Here is a 16,701-nt window from a genome sequence, read left to right as displayed (position 1 = left end):
TTCTTTGAAATTATTTGCATATAAGAATCGTATATGTACAATATATGGGATTTTTACAACCCAACCCGCATAACCAGTTATTGAATGTAAACGTTTCGGCTTACCGATATTTCCTATAAACCTTTTTTTGTTCTTTATTTGACTCTGAGTCAGCTGCTTATGTGGATCTTTATTTTATATGTACGTTTTGATAATCTTTTTGGCGATTGTTTTCTTTCCTTTTGTTCCCAGTATATTGATTTCTGTTTGTTTTTGTCTAATTATCGTTAAGTATTCGGTCACTTCCCATAGTTTTTGGCAAAAAATTAGCACTTTCTAGTGGTTGACAAAATGCTACTTTTGTCACGCGCCATCTTTGGGCCCTAAAGGTGTTGATTGCATGAGAATCGGTTTTGCTGCTCGGAAATTCCCAGCATAATTGATCAATAGTCAATCGTAAATTAGCCCCTGGATAGCCCCTTGGAAAGTTTTAGCATCTACTTTTCGTTTTGGGGCTTGGGTTTCCCATAAGAACATTACGTATGCGAGCCGTTGTTCTGGCATTTTGCAACAAGTTGAAGCCGTTGGGGCCTTGACCCGATCCGAGAACTGCGCTGACCATATGGCCGCCATGCCACACACGAGCGAAATGTGCAACCACTGCTGTGCCACACTGCCACACTGCCACACGAGCTGCAACCCCCTGCAGCCCCCTGTCTACATTTTGCTCAATATAGTATCTCGAATTGCGTTAATCCGATTTTGTAATTGCGTTACGTTCGCAATGGCGGGGGGGAGGGGGTCTGACATAATCTATCTATCTAGAAATGGCATTCAGAAGGGGTCCCCCACAGTCCCACACCCCCACACCCCCTGCCCATCGTTGACTTTCTTATTATCGAAGCCAATCAATAAGGCAACCGATAAGGCGATAAGGGGACTGGGACTCCAGAGACAGTGCCAAGAGAACGAACCTACAACCTCCCACAAGAGAGAGAAAAAAGAGAGCCCAAAGCGATTACAAAATCTAAAAGATACTTCACAATATATAGTATATGGGGCAGCCGGACAGTCGGACAGTCGGACAGCCGGGCAGCCAGGCAGCAGCTTACATAATTCTAAGGCAAAACCGTATTTGGGTTAAAAAAAAAAATTGAGAAAAAAAAAATGGGAAAATCATTTGCTAATTTCTTGCCACGAAACGAGAAATTTAAGTTTTTCCGCGCACACTCGATGTTTGCATGTGTGTATGTGTGTGCGTTTGTCTGCTCAGGTTGTTGCCAATCTATTCCCAACCTACCTCAAAATGTTTTGCGTTAGGCCTGAAAAAGCCACCAGAGAGCGGGTTCGAGGGGAGGTCTGGTCTGAGGTCTGGTCTGGTCTGCCCGAACAACTTGCGCTCTTTTTCACTATTTCCCACATCGTGAGCACACACACAGACACAGGCAAACAAATGCACAGATACGCACACATACAGATACATGGCTAAGCTGGTTTGTCATGTAAAGATACTTTACAGCAAAGAGGAAGATAGACAGAGAGACACAGATAGAGAGAGAGAGAGAGGGAGAGAGAGAGAGCGTAACGAGACTCTCGGCTCTGTCTGCTCTCCGTCGCCGCATGTCGCAATTGAAAGTTGCCACCGCTTCGCTCTATCTCCTGCCTGCCTCTTTTAGCTGCCTCTCTGCCACTGTGTGGGTGGATGGGTGGTGGTGATGGTTCTGCTGCCGCTGCTGCTGTTGTTGTTGCCGCTTCTGTTGAAAGGCCCGCAAAGGTTGAAGGTAAGACTAAGAAAAGAAACCAAAACAAAAGCCCCACAAAATGAAGTCATGAGGAACGCACACACACACACACACACACACACACAACACAATCGCAAACAGAGCGACGACACACACACACAGATACGACAAGGGGCAAAAGAAAAAGGTTAAAATAAATAAATAAAAGATGAAAATGTTGTAAGCGGAAAATATATATCATCTAGGAATTTCTGTGAGAAAAATAAATCAAATAGAAACAAAACTCAAATAAAAGACAGACAGAGAGCGAGAGAGAGAGAAGAGACACTCCAATTTCAACAGAAGTTTCCATCTTGTGGAGCGGAAAGATGCCAAAATGTGGGGCCTGAAGGGGCGGGAGGGGAGATTAAATACAGGTGGGAACACAGTTCCAAATGATTGGGGATTTGCTAAGCGTTTGCATAAGTGATGTTGCTCAGGAGGGGTTCAGTTCAGTTCAGGGTTCAAATCTTATTGGATTATCAACAGATGAATGGAATGGACTGGACTGCGAGTAAAACTATGAAATATATAAATATAAATTTGTATCTGAATACGACTGAATACGTGCATGACTTTTATTGGAGAGGTTTTGTAACACATTAATTGCTTCTGGCACTTTTCGTTTTTCTGGATACCATTTAAAACGTGGCATCTCCCCCATCTGCATTGCCCCATAAATCCTTCACCATCTTGCACTTTGGGGGGCTGTGAGCGAGAGGAGCATATTTCCGCCGGAGCGTACTAGAACTTTGGTCAAGAACTGCAATTGGCAGAAACATTTGCCTCTAGTCGGGTTCGTGTGTATCTCTGGAGCCACGGGGCTCTGGCCAAATCAAAGTAAAAGCTGCGTTGCAAAAAGCCAAAACCGAGGCAATCTCTGGGCCAGGCCAAGAGCAATAGGAGATATGGGGGGATCAGTGGGAATTGGGGGAGCCAGTAGCTCTGCTAACTGCTGACGACGCCGACGACGACGCCCCGTGTAAAAGTCAAATAGAGGAAACAAGTTGTTGGTTGTAGGGTTACGAGCCAGGCCAGGCCATGTCCCATGGCACACACAAAGATAGTATATATATATGTATATATATATGTATATACATATAAATGTATGTGCGTGTGAGTGGAAGGGGGGCGCTTTGGAGTATGTAGCAAGTGGCAGTCTCCCTCCTCTCCCCCCCGTACCCCTTCAAGTCATTTAGCAGTTAAGTTGGCAGAGCTTTGGCAGTTTTAGAGCAGCAGCAGCAGGAGCAGTAGCAGCGGGAAAGGGAGCGGAAAACTATTCCACACACACACACACACATGCACATGCATAGAGAGTGAGAGAGAGAGCGACATAGAGACAGAGAGTTTACAAAACTATAGCCAAATGCAGCCGAGAGAGAGACAGAGAGAGCTCCGCCATAGTTTTACACTCGCTTAAGCTAGATAGACCAGCTGCTGCTCTGCTCTGCTCTCTCTCTCTCTCTGCCCTCTTCCTCTGCCTCTGCCTGGCTCTCTGCTGTCTGCCGCTGCCTCTGCCTCTGCTGCCGCCAGCAAGCAATCAATAAAATTGTTGAGGTGGGTTAGGAAACTGTTACGAAGCCGTTGACGTAGACGCTGGGCGCTCGCTGCTGCTGCTGCTTCTGCTGCTGCTTAGGATTCAGATTCTGCTTTTGCTTCTTGTGCTTAGGCAGCGACGCCGCTGCGACGCCGGCGGAAATTGCGCTATTTTAAATAATGTTTATTTTGGCTTTTTCTTTATATTTTTTGTTTGTCTGCTGCCCCCTATCCACCCCTGGATCGCCCCTTGCATTGTTTTTTTCGGCTATAAACATATTTTGTTGTTGCCAAATTGACATTTCATTTCACAATTATTGTCGGGCAGAGAGAGGCCTTCGAGGGGGGCGGCAGTACGAGTAGGTGCCACGGAAGTGGCATGAAGTAAGCAAAACAGAAAGGAAACAAAAACAAATTTATTTGGATTAAGTATGTATTTCGAAAGGGAAGTGGAAAATAATCCCCCCCCCCCCCCCCGTGTACGGGATTTCCACAGAAATTCGAAATTAACCAAAATGAAAACTGCCAAAAATACATGGCTTTTCCGGAAACTAGAAGGCTCCCAAAGGTTAACTCATTTCGGAATAGAATAAGTGGGAATGTAATCTACGTTCCAGACCCCGTGCCCTTTGTCACACTTACAGTATCGCTTCATCAAGCTCTTCTTGTAGGCCGCCGAACGCTCCGCCTTCCGCTCCGGCTTGAGGCGCATCCTCGCCCGCTCGCACTGGGCCGAATCGTCCGACTCCGTGCCGGAGTAGGTGCGTCCCCGCCGGCGACTGGCCGCAGAGGCGGCTGCTGCTGCATTAGCGGCGGCGCTGGTGGCGCTGCTCAGGGACAGATCCAGGGGCGAGTCGTAGCCGTCCTGGTACTGCTCGAGGAGCTCCTCGTCGTCTGCATCCGCCTCGACATCCGCATCGGCCTCGGCCTCGTCCGCATCCTCGAGGGTCTCTTCGTCCTCGATGTCGCTCATGGGCTGCTGCTGGCTTTCCTCGGGATCCCTGTGCTGTGGCTGCGGCAGGAGCTGGGTTGCGGCGGCGGCCTGCACGTTGCTGGTAATGACGGAGCTCCGCTGGAGCTGCTGCTTGCGCTCCCACAGGATCTTGGAGACATCGTCCAGGGTGCTGCGAGTTTTGTCTGGGGAGGATTGGTGGTGCTGCTGCTGCCTCAGATGGTTGTACAGCACTTTGAACTCGCGGCAGTCCGGTGCGAGAGATTCGGTCTCCTCCTCCTCCTCATCCGCGACGACGGCGACGGCGACGGCTGGGGCGCTGATCTCTTCTTGGGCTGGCGCTAGCTCCTGGGATTTGGCAGCGGACGCAGACGCAGACGCAGCTGGACTTGGACTTTGCCGCGCCGACCCTGACTCGGTATCATCTATGGCACCTGGTTCTGGTTCCCGTTCCTGCTTCTCCAGCTTCACCAGCTTCTCACGCTCATCGCGTTCCTCTTTCTCTGTTTTGGGCTCTTCCTGGCTGGCAGCCTCCTCCATGGGCTCCTCTGCCTCTGGGGTCTCGCCTGCTGCTGGCGGGGCCTCTGCTGGAGCTGGCATAGCTGCTGCCGCTGGTGATGCCACAGGCGTGGGCGTGGCCGAGGACAGTGACGAACTGGATGACGAAGAGGATGAGGAGGACGACGACGAAGAGGAGGATAATGACGAGGATAGGGATGAAGAGGAGGACAGCGAAGAGCTCGAACTGGAGCTCGAGACATTGGCTAGGGCTGCCGCCTGGCTGGCGAAATTGTGCGCCGTGGCAGCCACCAAATGTTGCACCATAATCATTTTGCACAACGCGTCGTATGCGTGACTTCTTCAAAAAAATTGTTGCGTATACGCAGCGTGTTACACTTTAGACATGGTTTTTCCTGCGGGTTTCTGCCCAGCGGGTTTTTCCTCGTTCCCGTTTCTTTTTCCCACTCAAAAAAAAAAATCAAAAATTATTTAAACTATTCTTTAAAATTGCACTAAGACTGTTTTTTGCACTTTCGGTTCGTTGTTTGTGGGTTTTTTGTTTTTTGTTTGTTGTTTGTTGTTTGCTGTTTATTTTTGTTTGTACCTTTTTTGTTTTGAGGTATTTTCAATTTTCAACTGCAAAAAAATATTCGGCTCTGATTTGCGTTTTTTCACAGATTCTGGACGATTTTCTACAATGCGTGTGTTTGACTAATTTTGGGGCACTGAGTGCCAGAGTTGCAGGGGCACCGCTGCTGTTGCCGGTGCGGCATAGACATAGAGAGACATTTCTATTGTTGCTGTTGCTGTTGCTGTTGCTGTTGCTGCTGTTGTTGCTGCTGTTGTTGTTGTTGTGGGTAGTAGTATGTTCTCTACTAAATATAACTCTATGTTGCACAAGTGCTCAGCACGCTTGGGGCATGACTCTGCGGTCTGTCTCTCTGTTTGCTTGTTGCTCGCTTTCTGGTGCTGCTGTTCGTCGCTTCTTGCCGCTTGCTTTGTGGGGGAGCTGCCGCGCGGCACGTCGTTTATCTCTTACGGTATCAGCGAAACTAAAATCTAAAGTCAGCACAAAAACCGCTGCCACTGTTTGTTGGTCGCAAACAACAAACGTCAGCGTCAGCGTCAAAGTCAACGTCAACGTCAGCGTCAGCGTCGGGATGGCGGCAACGGAGGCAGCGTTGTGTCTCGTCTCGCAAAAGCGCGCGCGCGCCCCACTCACTCACCAATACCCAAATACTGGGGGAGCCGAGCCCGAACCCCAAGACGAACACGAGTAACACGAGCACGAACACGAACACGACTCCAAACACGCACAGCCAAGGCACACGCACACGCACACGCACATGCAGGTGTAAAAGGCAGACAGAAATGAGCAAAGCAATCGGCGAATGGGGCTCTGAATGGGGCTCGCTCGCTCGACTCGCGCCGACTGAATGTTGTTGGAGCTTCTGTCGGTCGCTGTTGCTATCTCTGCTGTTGCTGCTGTTGCCGTTGCCGTTGCCGCTGCCGCTGCTGCTGCTGTCTGTGTTGGCTGCTCGGCTGTGCCCCGCTCTGGTGTGCTCTGTTGGCTGCGCCAAGTATTGCGAAAACATTGCGAGAGTGTAAAATGGCAAACAAACGTAATAGCGAGAGAGCGAAAATGTTTGGCGCTCGCTGCTGCTGCTGCTGCTGCTTCTGCTGTTCCTCCTCTTCCTTCTACATCTACTTCTACTGCTCCTCCTCCTCCTCCTCCTCTTTTGCTTCATCTGGTCTTCGCTACTCCTGCTCCTCCTCCGCCTTCAAGTCCGCCTTCTCCTCCTATGTTTCTTCTGGTGCTGTTGCACCTACTTGTTTGCTCATTTGTGTGCGTGTGCATGTTTGGGGGGGGGGATTTAGTGTGCCACATGCACATTTACATGCAATTCTCGCGGGGTTCCGTTTGGTTAGCAGCCGATGGGGGGACCCTAGAGAAGATTTCTTCAATTCCCTCATTTCCCCACAAGAAACAAGAAACAGGCATGAAATCCCTGTGGAAAGATCACTTCACATCCACAGAGATCCACAGACAAAACACGATCCACAACAATCACAAGCACGACCCAGACCCAGTGCTCTCCTCCACAGACCACCGCCCCCCCATGGGAAGAGAGGATGGCAGCACTGCGGCTCTCCAAATGGGTCAGACAACGACTTCAAAAGGGCTAAACGATCATCTGGTCGGTGGCCAGAGCAGGACGAGACGGGAGGCAGAGAGCAGGAGCATGTTTGGCAAGAGCATTCGGCGCTGACGTCGCTGCCACTGCCGATGCTGATGCTGCTTCTGCTGCTGCTGCTGCAATCGGCACGATTATGACTCAATGCAAGTGTATGTACGGCTGTGTGTGAGAATAAGAGAGCGTTCGCATTCGCGTTCGCGTTCGTGCGCTCTCTCTGTGTGTGACGATGGCAGTGGAGCAAATTTTCACTTTCCGTTTGTTTAGTGCTGTTTCTGGATGACGGCGGTTGGGGGAGGGGAGGGCAGGGATTGGACGGCCTTTCCATTTACTTTGCCGATTGCGATTGCAAGCGTGCGAGCGGGAGGGAAGCTCTCAGTTTCGGCTCTCTTCGCGGCTGCTGCTGTTCTCTCTCACGGCATATAATGTATGTTGCAAATAAAGGAAGCAGAGCGCAAGTAGACGACGACGACGACGACAAGTAGAAGAAGAAGAAGAAGCACAAGCAGCAGCAGCAGCAGAGGCGACAGAGCTGTGGCGGCGGCAGAAGGAAGAGTTTTGTTTTTAGAAACAGCGCCAGGGGGGGCGTGTGGGCGGTAGTGGGTGGGCTAGGGGTTCGAGGGGGTGTGTTAAAGAAGAACCTAAATGAGGCGACGCCGACACAGACATACTTTTGCCATAGCTCTTTGTGTGTGTGTGTGTGTGTGTGTGTGTTTGCCTGTCTGTGTGTGAAATGAGTCCAATGTACCGACAACTGTCAAAGTGGGGAAACAGAAGCACCACGAGAGGGGGGGGGATGGGGGAATGGTAAGCAGCAAGAGGTGGATCAGGAGTGGCTCGGAGGGATGGGCTGTATAGAATGGACCTCTCGGGGACATGCTTAGGGTTTGGTTGCCGCCGACGGCTCCCTTACCAAGCCAAGCCGAACCCGAACCCGAAGAAGGAGTAGTAGAAGAACAGACAGAGAAGCAGAAGGAGAACGAAAGCGAGGAAGACCAACAGCTACAGAGAAGGAGAAGAAGAAGAAGAAAGACAGCGAGGAGGGGGCCCGCAGAGTGAGAGGGAGGTCGGTCTCGCCCAAAAGGGGGCCGCAGACAGACAGTCGTAAAGAATTTGTTGAAGAGGAAGCGCATTAGGTGGTTCTCGTCTCCGATTCGGTCTCTCTGTGTGTGAATGTTTGTGTGTGTTTGCTGGAAGCTTCGACACACAGCTCCTTGACTCCTGCGGGCTTTAGAAGTACGAGAAGGAGACGTCGACTGTGTAGTCGATTCATGTTTCAACAGAAGTCATTGAACAGCCAACGGCAAAGCTGCACAGTGGTTGCAATTCTAATCGCAAATCTTTATAGATCCAATGATATCATTATCCATTATGTATATCCGAAGATTTGTTTGCCGCCAACGACAGAGGAACTCAGTCCTGTGTCGTTCATTCAGTTTTTCCTCTCTAAGCAATATCTTTCATAAATCCATTGATTAAAGAAAAGAACATATGTACAAATTATAGTATTGATTATATATTGATTGCTGCCCAATAGCTCTTCCTCACTTATTTCTATAGTGCGGATCTTCCTGGCCCCACTGTACATATGCTAAGTCTACAACAAAAGAGCCCGACGCCACCTACTCTGCCCAGCGGCTCACCCCTCCCTCCGCCCGCAGAGGGCCAGACACACGGACGATGGGCAAGGAGGATGTCGGAAATGTAGAAGCAGGGCAACAGTTTGGGGTTTCGGGTATTGCTTACAGCCCCTCTGCTCCCTCTGCTTCGACTCTGCCATTCCAGTTCCACTTCCATTTCCATTACCTCTGCCGCTCTTCCGACAGAACCATAACAGTAACAACAAAATTGTATATTGAACGCAGCGTCATCCAGGGGCAGAGCAGAGGAGCAGCAGCGGCAGCAGCAGCGACGGCGAGACACAAAAAATTTCGGTATAAACAGCAGTGAATGACCTCATATCATCTAATACACGCGCCATGCACTCAAACCCCCAGTCGCAGTACCGCGTCCCAAAATCGCAGCAGCAGTCTCCCGTAAATTTGTCGCATCGACTAACCGACCGACTGCCTGAATGACTGACCTGACTGACTGATTGACAAACCTGGAGACTGTAGAGTGGCGAGGGAGCCAAAGCTGAAGCCGAAGCTGAAGCTGAAGCTGAAGCTGTGGCTGGAGCGGAGACAGAAACAGAAGCAGAATCAAAAGCAGAATCAGAATCACAATCGCAATTTCCACTTCCCTTCCCTTCTTTTCTTTGCACTCTCACTCGATTACGATGGCAACGACGGACGACAAGGCGACAAAACTGTGTGATACCCTCTAAAGGGGGTACTTCTGGCCGGGCCTAGCTGGGCAGAAAGTATTTCCTGTCTTTCTACATATATGTCCAAGCGAATCTATGAATACAAATGGATCATTTTCACTATATGTATGCCTATGTATATCATTGGAAGATTCTACCCGCAAGGGGTACCTACAGCCTCGGTCTTCAGAAGCTAGACTTTCTTCCTTTTTTTTGGTTTTGCCGTTTTTGTGCTGTGTTCTTCTTCTCTTTCACGCCAAAAGCAGAAGTCGAAGTGAGAGTGGGGGTGTTGGAGTCGGAGTCGGAGAAGGAGAGCAGACTTTGTAATTGTTACGGCTTCGATGATGGGTGGGTGGGGGTGTAGGACAGAAAAGGGGAGTGCGAGAGTGGGAGGGACTAAGCGAGGGAGTGTTAGGGAATCTCTTTGTTCCACGCTCGTAATCTTTTGCCGAAAAAAAAAACACTCCTCGTCGTATAGTTTCTTTGTCTCTCTCCTAGCAATGGGTGCACGGCTGGGGGTACGAAAGGCAGGGGAATAGACTTTGATGGGTTAAACGAGCGACATTTATAATGTCTCGAAATTGATGATTGCGACTTTGATGCTTGACGAGATTAGGAAGATACCGCAGCAGCAGCAGCATCAGCAGCCTGATAGATATCGGGTATCAACTGCAAATTCGTGACCTGTTGGCGCACAGATCTTTAAGGTTGATTTTACGCTCAAATTAATGGGAAACTTTATGCGATTTACAATGTTCGTAAGAGGTTTCGGTATTACAGTCGTTCTAAACGATGATTCAGTGGTTAAAAGTGGGGGGAAAATCAATTAAAAATGTGTGGAATAAAGCATTTAGAATCATATCAAGGATTGCTCACTTTAAATGGCTATTGGGAAAGGAAAACTGGTGTGGCAACAAAGCCCTAACAGTTAATGAAGAAAATTAAGTTTAAACTTTTATTTTGTGAGTTTTTTAATCTTTACAAGTCTTTAGATCTCAGATGGGAACCCTCAGATCAATCCCACAAGATGACTTTTCTTGACTTCAGTCTTTGGAGAAGAGTCTTTCCAATATCGCCATAAAGAAGCCCAAGAAAACCTCTACAATCTCCTCCAATTCTCTGCTGTAAACTTCAGGAAGTTTCCAGAGCTGTGCGGACACAGAGCGATGCAGAAGAGAGCGACACATGTTCACATGACATTCACCTTTCGGGCCGCAAATGAAAGCAAAAAAAGTCGAAAACATGCATATCTGTCCGTTCAGCTGTTTTCCATTAGCTCTGGGCCGAAACCTTCGCTTCGGCAGCCGCCAGCTTCAATTGTTTCCCCATTTCCAGCCAACAAGAGCAGCAAAAAGAGTGCGGCTCAAATGCACTTGACCATCAGATGAAGAAAATCCAAAAAAAGAGACACACAGACAGTAGATTGGTTGACTGCTTCATTTTTTGGGGGCAGCGACAACGTTGCGTATGAGTTATTTTCTTGTTCGTTTTGCATGTAACGCGGCCAATTACAAGTGTCCAATTATTCTAGAGCCAGTCCCCCTCCCCGAAACCCAGAACTCAGAACCCAGAAGCCGGAACCTTGACCGCGACTTATGGCCAAATGCACACAAGTTCTTAGCGTGTTATTGAGATGACGTAAAAAATCAAGCAGCTTGGGGGGAAATCTTAAGCAAAAAGAGCAAAGTGCAAGCATTTAGTTTAGCATGATTAAGAATTATGATGATGAATAAGTTTTTGCCCCTGCGGCTGCTGATGTTGGCAACTTTTTTGTCAGCCAATGTCAATGATAAGATACTACGAATACGAATACGAATACGAATACGAATACGAGTACGAGTACCAGTCAGTGGCAGACCCACTGTATCTGGCTTTCTGTCTGTCACTGCCAATGACGAGAGCCAAGAGATTGTTGTCTTGTCTTGTCTTGTCTTCGGTTAAAACAAACAACAAAAATAAAAGAGGAATAGAGGAGTCTGGGGAGGAGTACTGGCGGGTACTATGTCCAAAATCCTAGACAATGACATCGCTGCGGCGACTCAACTTTTATGCGTTTTAATTAAACGAAATCGAAAGCTACACAGACGGGAGATGGCGATGGCGATGGCGTTGGAGATGGAGATGGAGATGGGGAGAAGCTAAAGGGAAATTGCTGATTGTGCTGCATGCAACATGATTCCGCGCTGCCGCAGCCGCTGCCGCTGCCACTGGCACTGGCTGTGCTCTTGGCCATTGAATTTACTGCTTTGCTGCTCATTTGACCACAAGAAAAACCACTTGCACTTGACAACGAAAATGGTAGCAGTGGAAAAACTCGTCGCTGTGTCGCCGCGCACACAACAATGGCATTCATCCTACATTTTGGCCCGAAAACAAGTTGCTCATACGCCCCATTGGCATTGTTTCGCTTTTCCTTTCTTTGAGCCACTGCTGCCACTCCGCCGCTGCCTCCTTTCCACCCTGTTGCGGCTGCTGCTGCTACTTCTGTTGCTGTTGCCGCTGTTGCTGCTGCTGTTGCTGCTGCACTTGCACTTTCTTTTTGCATTATGGTCTGGGGAAAAACTTTCGATTTTCTCGCATAAAAAAAAAAAAACAAAAAACAACAGCTACAAAAATATTTTTCTCGCTTGCAAAGAAAAAGAAAATGAAAGCGAAAATGCGAAATGAAAATGCGAAAAACCCAGGGAGAGAGGGGCTCGAGTGAAGGAGAGATGTGTGTTAGTTGGCTTACACTTCCATTTGATGTCCGTCTTGGCCGTCTTGGCCGTCTTGGCCGTCCTGGCCGTCTTGGGACCTGCACCGTCAATTGAGCTAAATGGCAGTGCAACAGCTACAGCAATGAAACAGTCACCACAACAGCAACAGCAACATAGTTGGCCATTAGATTTGATGTGCCCACTGTCCAACACAACACCATGGAGTACATGGCCAAGTCATCGAGACAGGCCCTCGGGGCCCCTGGCTCCATGAATATGAATGAGGGATAGATACTCGTAGAAGTTAGCTCTGATGGAGGTTCTTAAGATAGCAATCCATTCAAGAGATTGAACTGGCAGAATCTGGGGGTTGCCAGGAGAGTGAGAGTGAGAGTGAAATGTTGGTTCTTCATGGCAATGGGCTTGGACTTAATAGCAGATCTTTGGCTTTCCCAATCACCTAGCTACCTTATATGCACCTATTTCTTACTGATTGGAGGGCTGTTCGACAAACACCCTTTAAAAGTATCCAAGATACGAGAGACTCGCAATTTCTACGAGTATCTGCCCATGGAACCACATCTCTACCAGCTGTACGACTCAGCCAATTAGCAGCAGTGCAGTAGCCATGGAAACAACAAGCACAGCAGCTGTGAAAGAAAACTCCATGATCTGGCCAGGTTGGATGACCAAGAGACTACAGCGATGGCCGGCAATCGCTGCAGTCGCATTTGTATGCAGCGCCATGTGACCGGCCGTCCATTCATAATGAAAGTGAATTTCGCATAGTTTTTCCTCGGCTTCCAGCTGGATCTGTGTGGAGGGGCCCAAGCATCGATCTGCGGCCAATTTCTAATGCACCCTCCTCGTGGCCAAAACCAGTTGCCGTGCCGTTCCGTGCCGTGCCGTGCCGTGGTCGTGGTCGTGTCTGGCATCGAGCCGGGCCAAGTAAAAGTAAAAAGTATCTCAGTAGGCCGCTTTTGGCATCGTTCGCCTTGGTATCCGATGGTATCGTATAGCTGCTGTGCCTCAGTGCTGCAGTGCTGTGGTACGAGTACCACTGACTGACTAACTGACTTCTTGGTCATGCAACGTGCCCGAGGAAAAGCCAACAGCCAACAGCCAAAAGCGAAAATCGAAAAGAAAACGCAGCCAGAGATCTGCCCCGCATGGGCCCACATGTGGCTGGATGGCCGGCCAGCAGTTTCACATTCGTTTTCTGCTGTTTTCTTTGACTTTTATTTCATTTTTTGGCACCAAAACATTTGCCTACAACGCGCAGCGCGCAACGTGCAACGTGCAACGTGCACCGGTCCCAGGCCGGAAAGTATTTATTTTAATTAACGAAACGCGTTGGAGTGGCCGAGAGTTGCTTTTGGAAAATCGTTGCCGAAGTGTTGGCCGATTTTCATTTGATTTCCGAAAGACATTAATTTTACATTTTACTTTCCCTCTCTCTCTCTCGGGCCGCGATCTGAACCATCATTCCATCTGATGATCCTGATGCAGATGCAGGTGCTGAGAGGGGGATTTGGGGTAGGTTTTAGGAGAGATCCGACATTGATTGGTTGTGGAAGAGGGGGAAATCTTTATCCCATTATCAAAGCTTCCGAAAATGTACCTGACATTCCAAAAGCATCTATCTATCTGCACCTTCATTTGTTTTGACATTTAAATGAATCCAAACAAATTTTTAAATCTTCCCAAAAGAAGATGCATTTCCAACATCTTTCGATTCTTTCCAACAGTATCCGCAACCGTATTAAATCTGTATCTTTACATGAAAAATGCATCTATGTATATTGATACCTCTGTCCACATCTCATTGTCCTGTATCTGTAACCTTTAAATGTATCTTTAGACTGAGAAAATGTATCGTTGCACTTCCCCAATGTGTCTGTACACCTCTTAATAGTATTTTGCCGCTTCCCAAAAGGTATCTCTTGCCATCTAAGTGCATCTCTAGCCTCATAAAATGTATCTACACCCACACATTAAGTAAATGTATCTCTCTCGCTATAGTTCGCCACCCTTCTAATCCGTATTCCCATCCCATTGCTCATTTGTATCTAATGTTCATTGAAATTCAATGGAAACATTTCTCGACGTCTCTTTCTCTATCTGTCTCGCTCTCTATCGGCGCTGTCTTTCCCCCCTTTCAGTGTCAGTCTCTCGCGGACGGACAAAAGTTGATTAAACTGCACAATGACAAGCGACAACAACAACGATTTTCAAGTTCAGGCTATTGTGAATCCGTAAGATACAAACGCTAATTCAAACGAGCATTTCAACTGGAAAATTCCCAAAAAACAAACAACAACAACAACAACAGCAAAAACAAAAATGCAGCAGCAGCAGCAACATACTGAACAGCATATTTATGTATAATCAGAAAGCAGTCATGCAACACAAGAAACAACGATTTACAAGCAGAAATTTACAACAAAAATTGATCGAAGTCTTTACCTATCACAACGTATTACTACAACATTACAAGAAAAAAAATCTATACAAAATTAGCAGACAACAAATATTTACAACAACAAAAACTAAGAACAATCTATGACAGCAATCTACAACAACAACAAAAGCACAGCGATTTTCACAAACAAAAATGTAAAGAAAATCAACAATCAACAACAATTTTCAAAAACGTACAACAACAGCTACAAAATCTTCAACAACAATAAAAAAAAATCTACAACATAAATCCCAAAGATTCTCACACTTTTTCAAACGTCGCATTGTGGGATGGAAATCATATTGTTTAATAAAACTATTAACTAAAAGTGGAAAAAAACTAAGAAAAAAAAACAAATGCAAAATGTAGCTCCTCTTCTTCTGTAGTCCGTTGATTTTGTTGATTTTCATGTTGCTGTTGTTGCATTTGCCTTTCGTGCGTTTTCATTTTCGTTTTGGTTTTTCAGTTTGTTGCTGTTGTTGTTGTTTGTTTACGTGTTTTATTGAAAAAGATTTTCAATGCCATTATAATGCACACACACACGCACATTTACATGCACCTCTAGCTGTGTCTGTGTGTGTTCGTATCTGTGTCTGTTGTAAATGCAAGCAAAGCAAACGTCCGTCTAACTGTACGACCGTCAACCGTAGTCATTGGGCCAGAGAGACGTTAGAGGCATTGCCTCGTCGAATGGTTCGGTAGGGGAGGGGGTGGTGGGGAGGGGAGGGTGAGGACGACGAGCATGACGATGACTGCGGCAGCGCAGCAAACAGTAGCAGCGACAGCGACAGCGACAGCAACGCCAACTGCAGCAGCTTATCCGCTCGACGCTGTGCCAGTACCTTCCACAATAAACGTTAGCTGAATAGAGGAAATAAAGGGAGGGCTACCATAGGGTTGGCTTGGGGTGGACATATCCAAAAAGGTCTCCTTTGACTGTCTAGGTGCATATGAACCCCATAAAATGTATCTAAAATGCGAGAAAATGCATATTTTCTGAATATATCCTGAATTAGCAGAGTACATAATGCTAGAATGTATCTTTAGACATTTCTTATCCAAAGAAAACTATATATGTACATATATACATATACATACATCATATAAACTTCATATATCTACGAATATCACAAGATTTAATACTTTTTCAATGACATCAAAACGAACTTTCTTCGATCATAAGATATGCATTCAATGATCAATCTTAAGATATATTCTTTAAGATTGAAGTACTTCTGAATAATATGGCAAGTGAAATGGAGGCTATATGCTCTATTTTGGGACATTTCCCATAATTCTCAATCATCTATAATAGACTTTTCCAGAACACACCCACACCTTTCCGAGCCACACCTCACCACTCCCATCGCACCTTATTAATATTGTGGCAAAGGAAAGTTTTTGCACCGACATGGATGGCCAGCAAATTGATCGTGCAATAATTACTGCATAGCTGCAAGTTGCAAGTTGCAAGTTGTATGTTTTTGCTGTGGCAGGCTAGTAGTTGCTGCTACAGATGATGATGAAGTTGTTGCTGTGGCTGTGCTGTTGCTGCTGCAAATGGAAAGCAACGAGAGGGAAAGTGTTGCCAGTTGGCAGTTTTCATTTTCCATGGCATGCTGCTAATAATACCAATCATAATGCCTCATAATAGACACACTGACATTGAAACGGGCCAGAAGGAGGAGTGCCAGGGGCAGAGACAGAGCCACAGACAGAGCAGCCAGAGCCAGAGGCAGAGGCATCAGCAGAGGCATCGGCAAGAGGTGGAGCTGGGGACAGACAGTGTCTGCTGCCAACACGGTAGCCCAAGTGAGATCGATTGGCATCGTCGATCAAAGCCAGCAGAGGCCGAACAGAGGCAGCAAACGGCAAACAGCAAACAGCAGCAGCGGCAACGTCAAATATTGCATTTGCAAACTGCACAACGGCTGCGGCTGCGGCTGCGGCAGCGGCAGCGGCTACGTCGACGACTGCAACGACATTCAACTGATAGAAGTCAAAGTTCTGAGAGAAGGCGACAGATAACACGTCACTTGACTCGAATGGGGACATGGACAACATGCGTGCTGCCCCCCAGCCCCCAGTTCTCCCCCCCTTCCGTTCAGCAGAGCAGCAACTAAAACTACAACCACAACAACAACAGCAACAGCAACAACGACAAGTCCGGCACTCGCCGCTGCCACTCGAGAGTCGACATGAATTGTCGTTAGCTTCGCTCTTACCCCACGGGGCAGTTCATGGAGGTTCTAGTGAGGTTCCCCCGCAGCACCGCAGCCCCGCAGCACCCCAGCA

General features: G+C 47.5%; 1 protein-coding gene across 2 annotated transcripts in view; it reads right to left on the bottom strand.

The window, feature by feature from the left end:
- LOC108152913 (ecdysone-induced protein 74EF) overlaps positions 1-16,701 on the bottom strand; it is a 39,136-nt gene that overhangs the window by 10,200 nt on the left and 12,235 nt on the right. The window contains exon 1 of one of the 2 annotated variants that reach the window (XM_017282589.2): positions 3,939-6,189. The exons of the other annotated variant lie outside the window; for it this stretch is intronic. Coding sequence (XP_017138078.1) covers positions 3,939-5,079 — 1,141 coding nt within the window. The 5' untranslated portion in view covers positions 5,080-6,189. Of the gene's footprint in view, positions 1-3,938; positions 6,190-16,701 lie in introns of those variants that run through there. 2 annotated transcript variants of the gene reach the window in all.

Source organism: Drosophila miranda, chromosome XR (genome assembly GCF_003369915.1).
Source record: "Drosophila miranda strain MSH22 chromosome XR, D.miranda_PacBio2.1, whole genome shotgun sequence".
Classification (NCBI taxonomy): domain Eukaryota; kingdom Metazoa; phylum Arthropoda; class Insecta; order Diptera; family Drosophilidae; genus Drosophila; species Drosophila miranda.
Note: the sequence above shows the minus strand (reverse complement) of the source record. Positions and strands in the feature narration are given on the sequence as shown.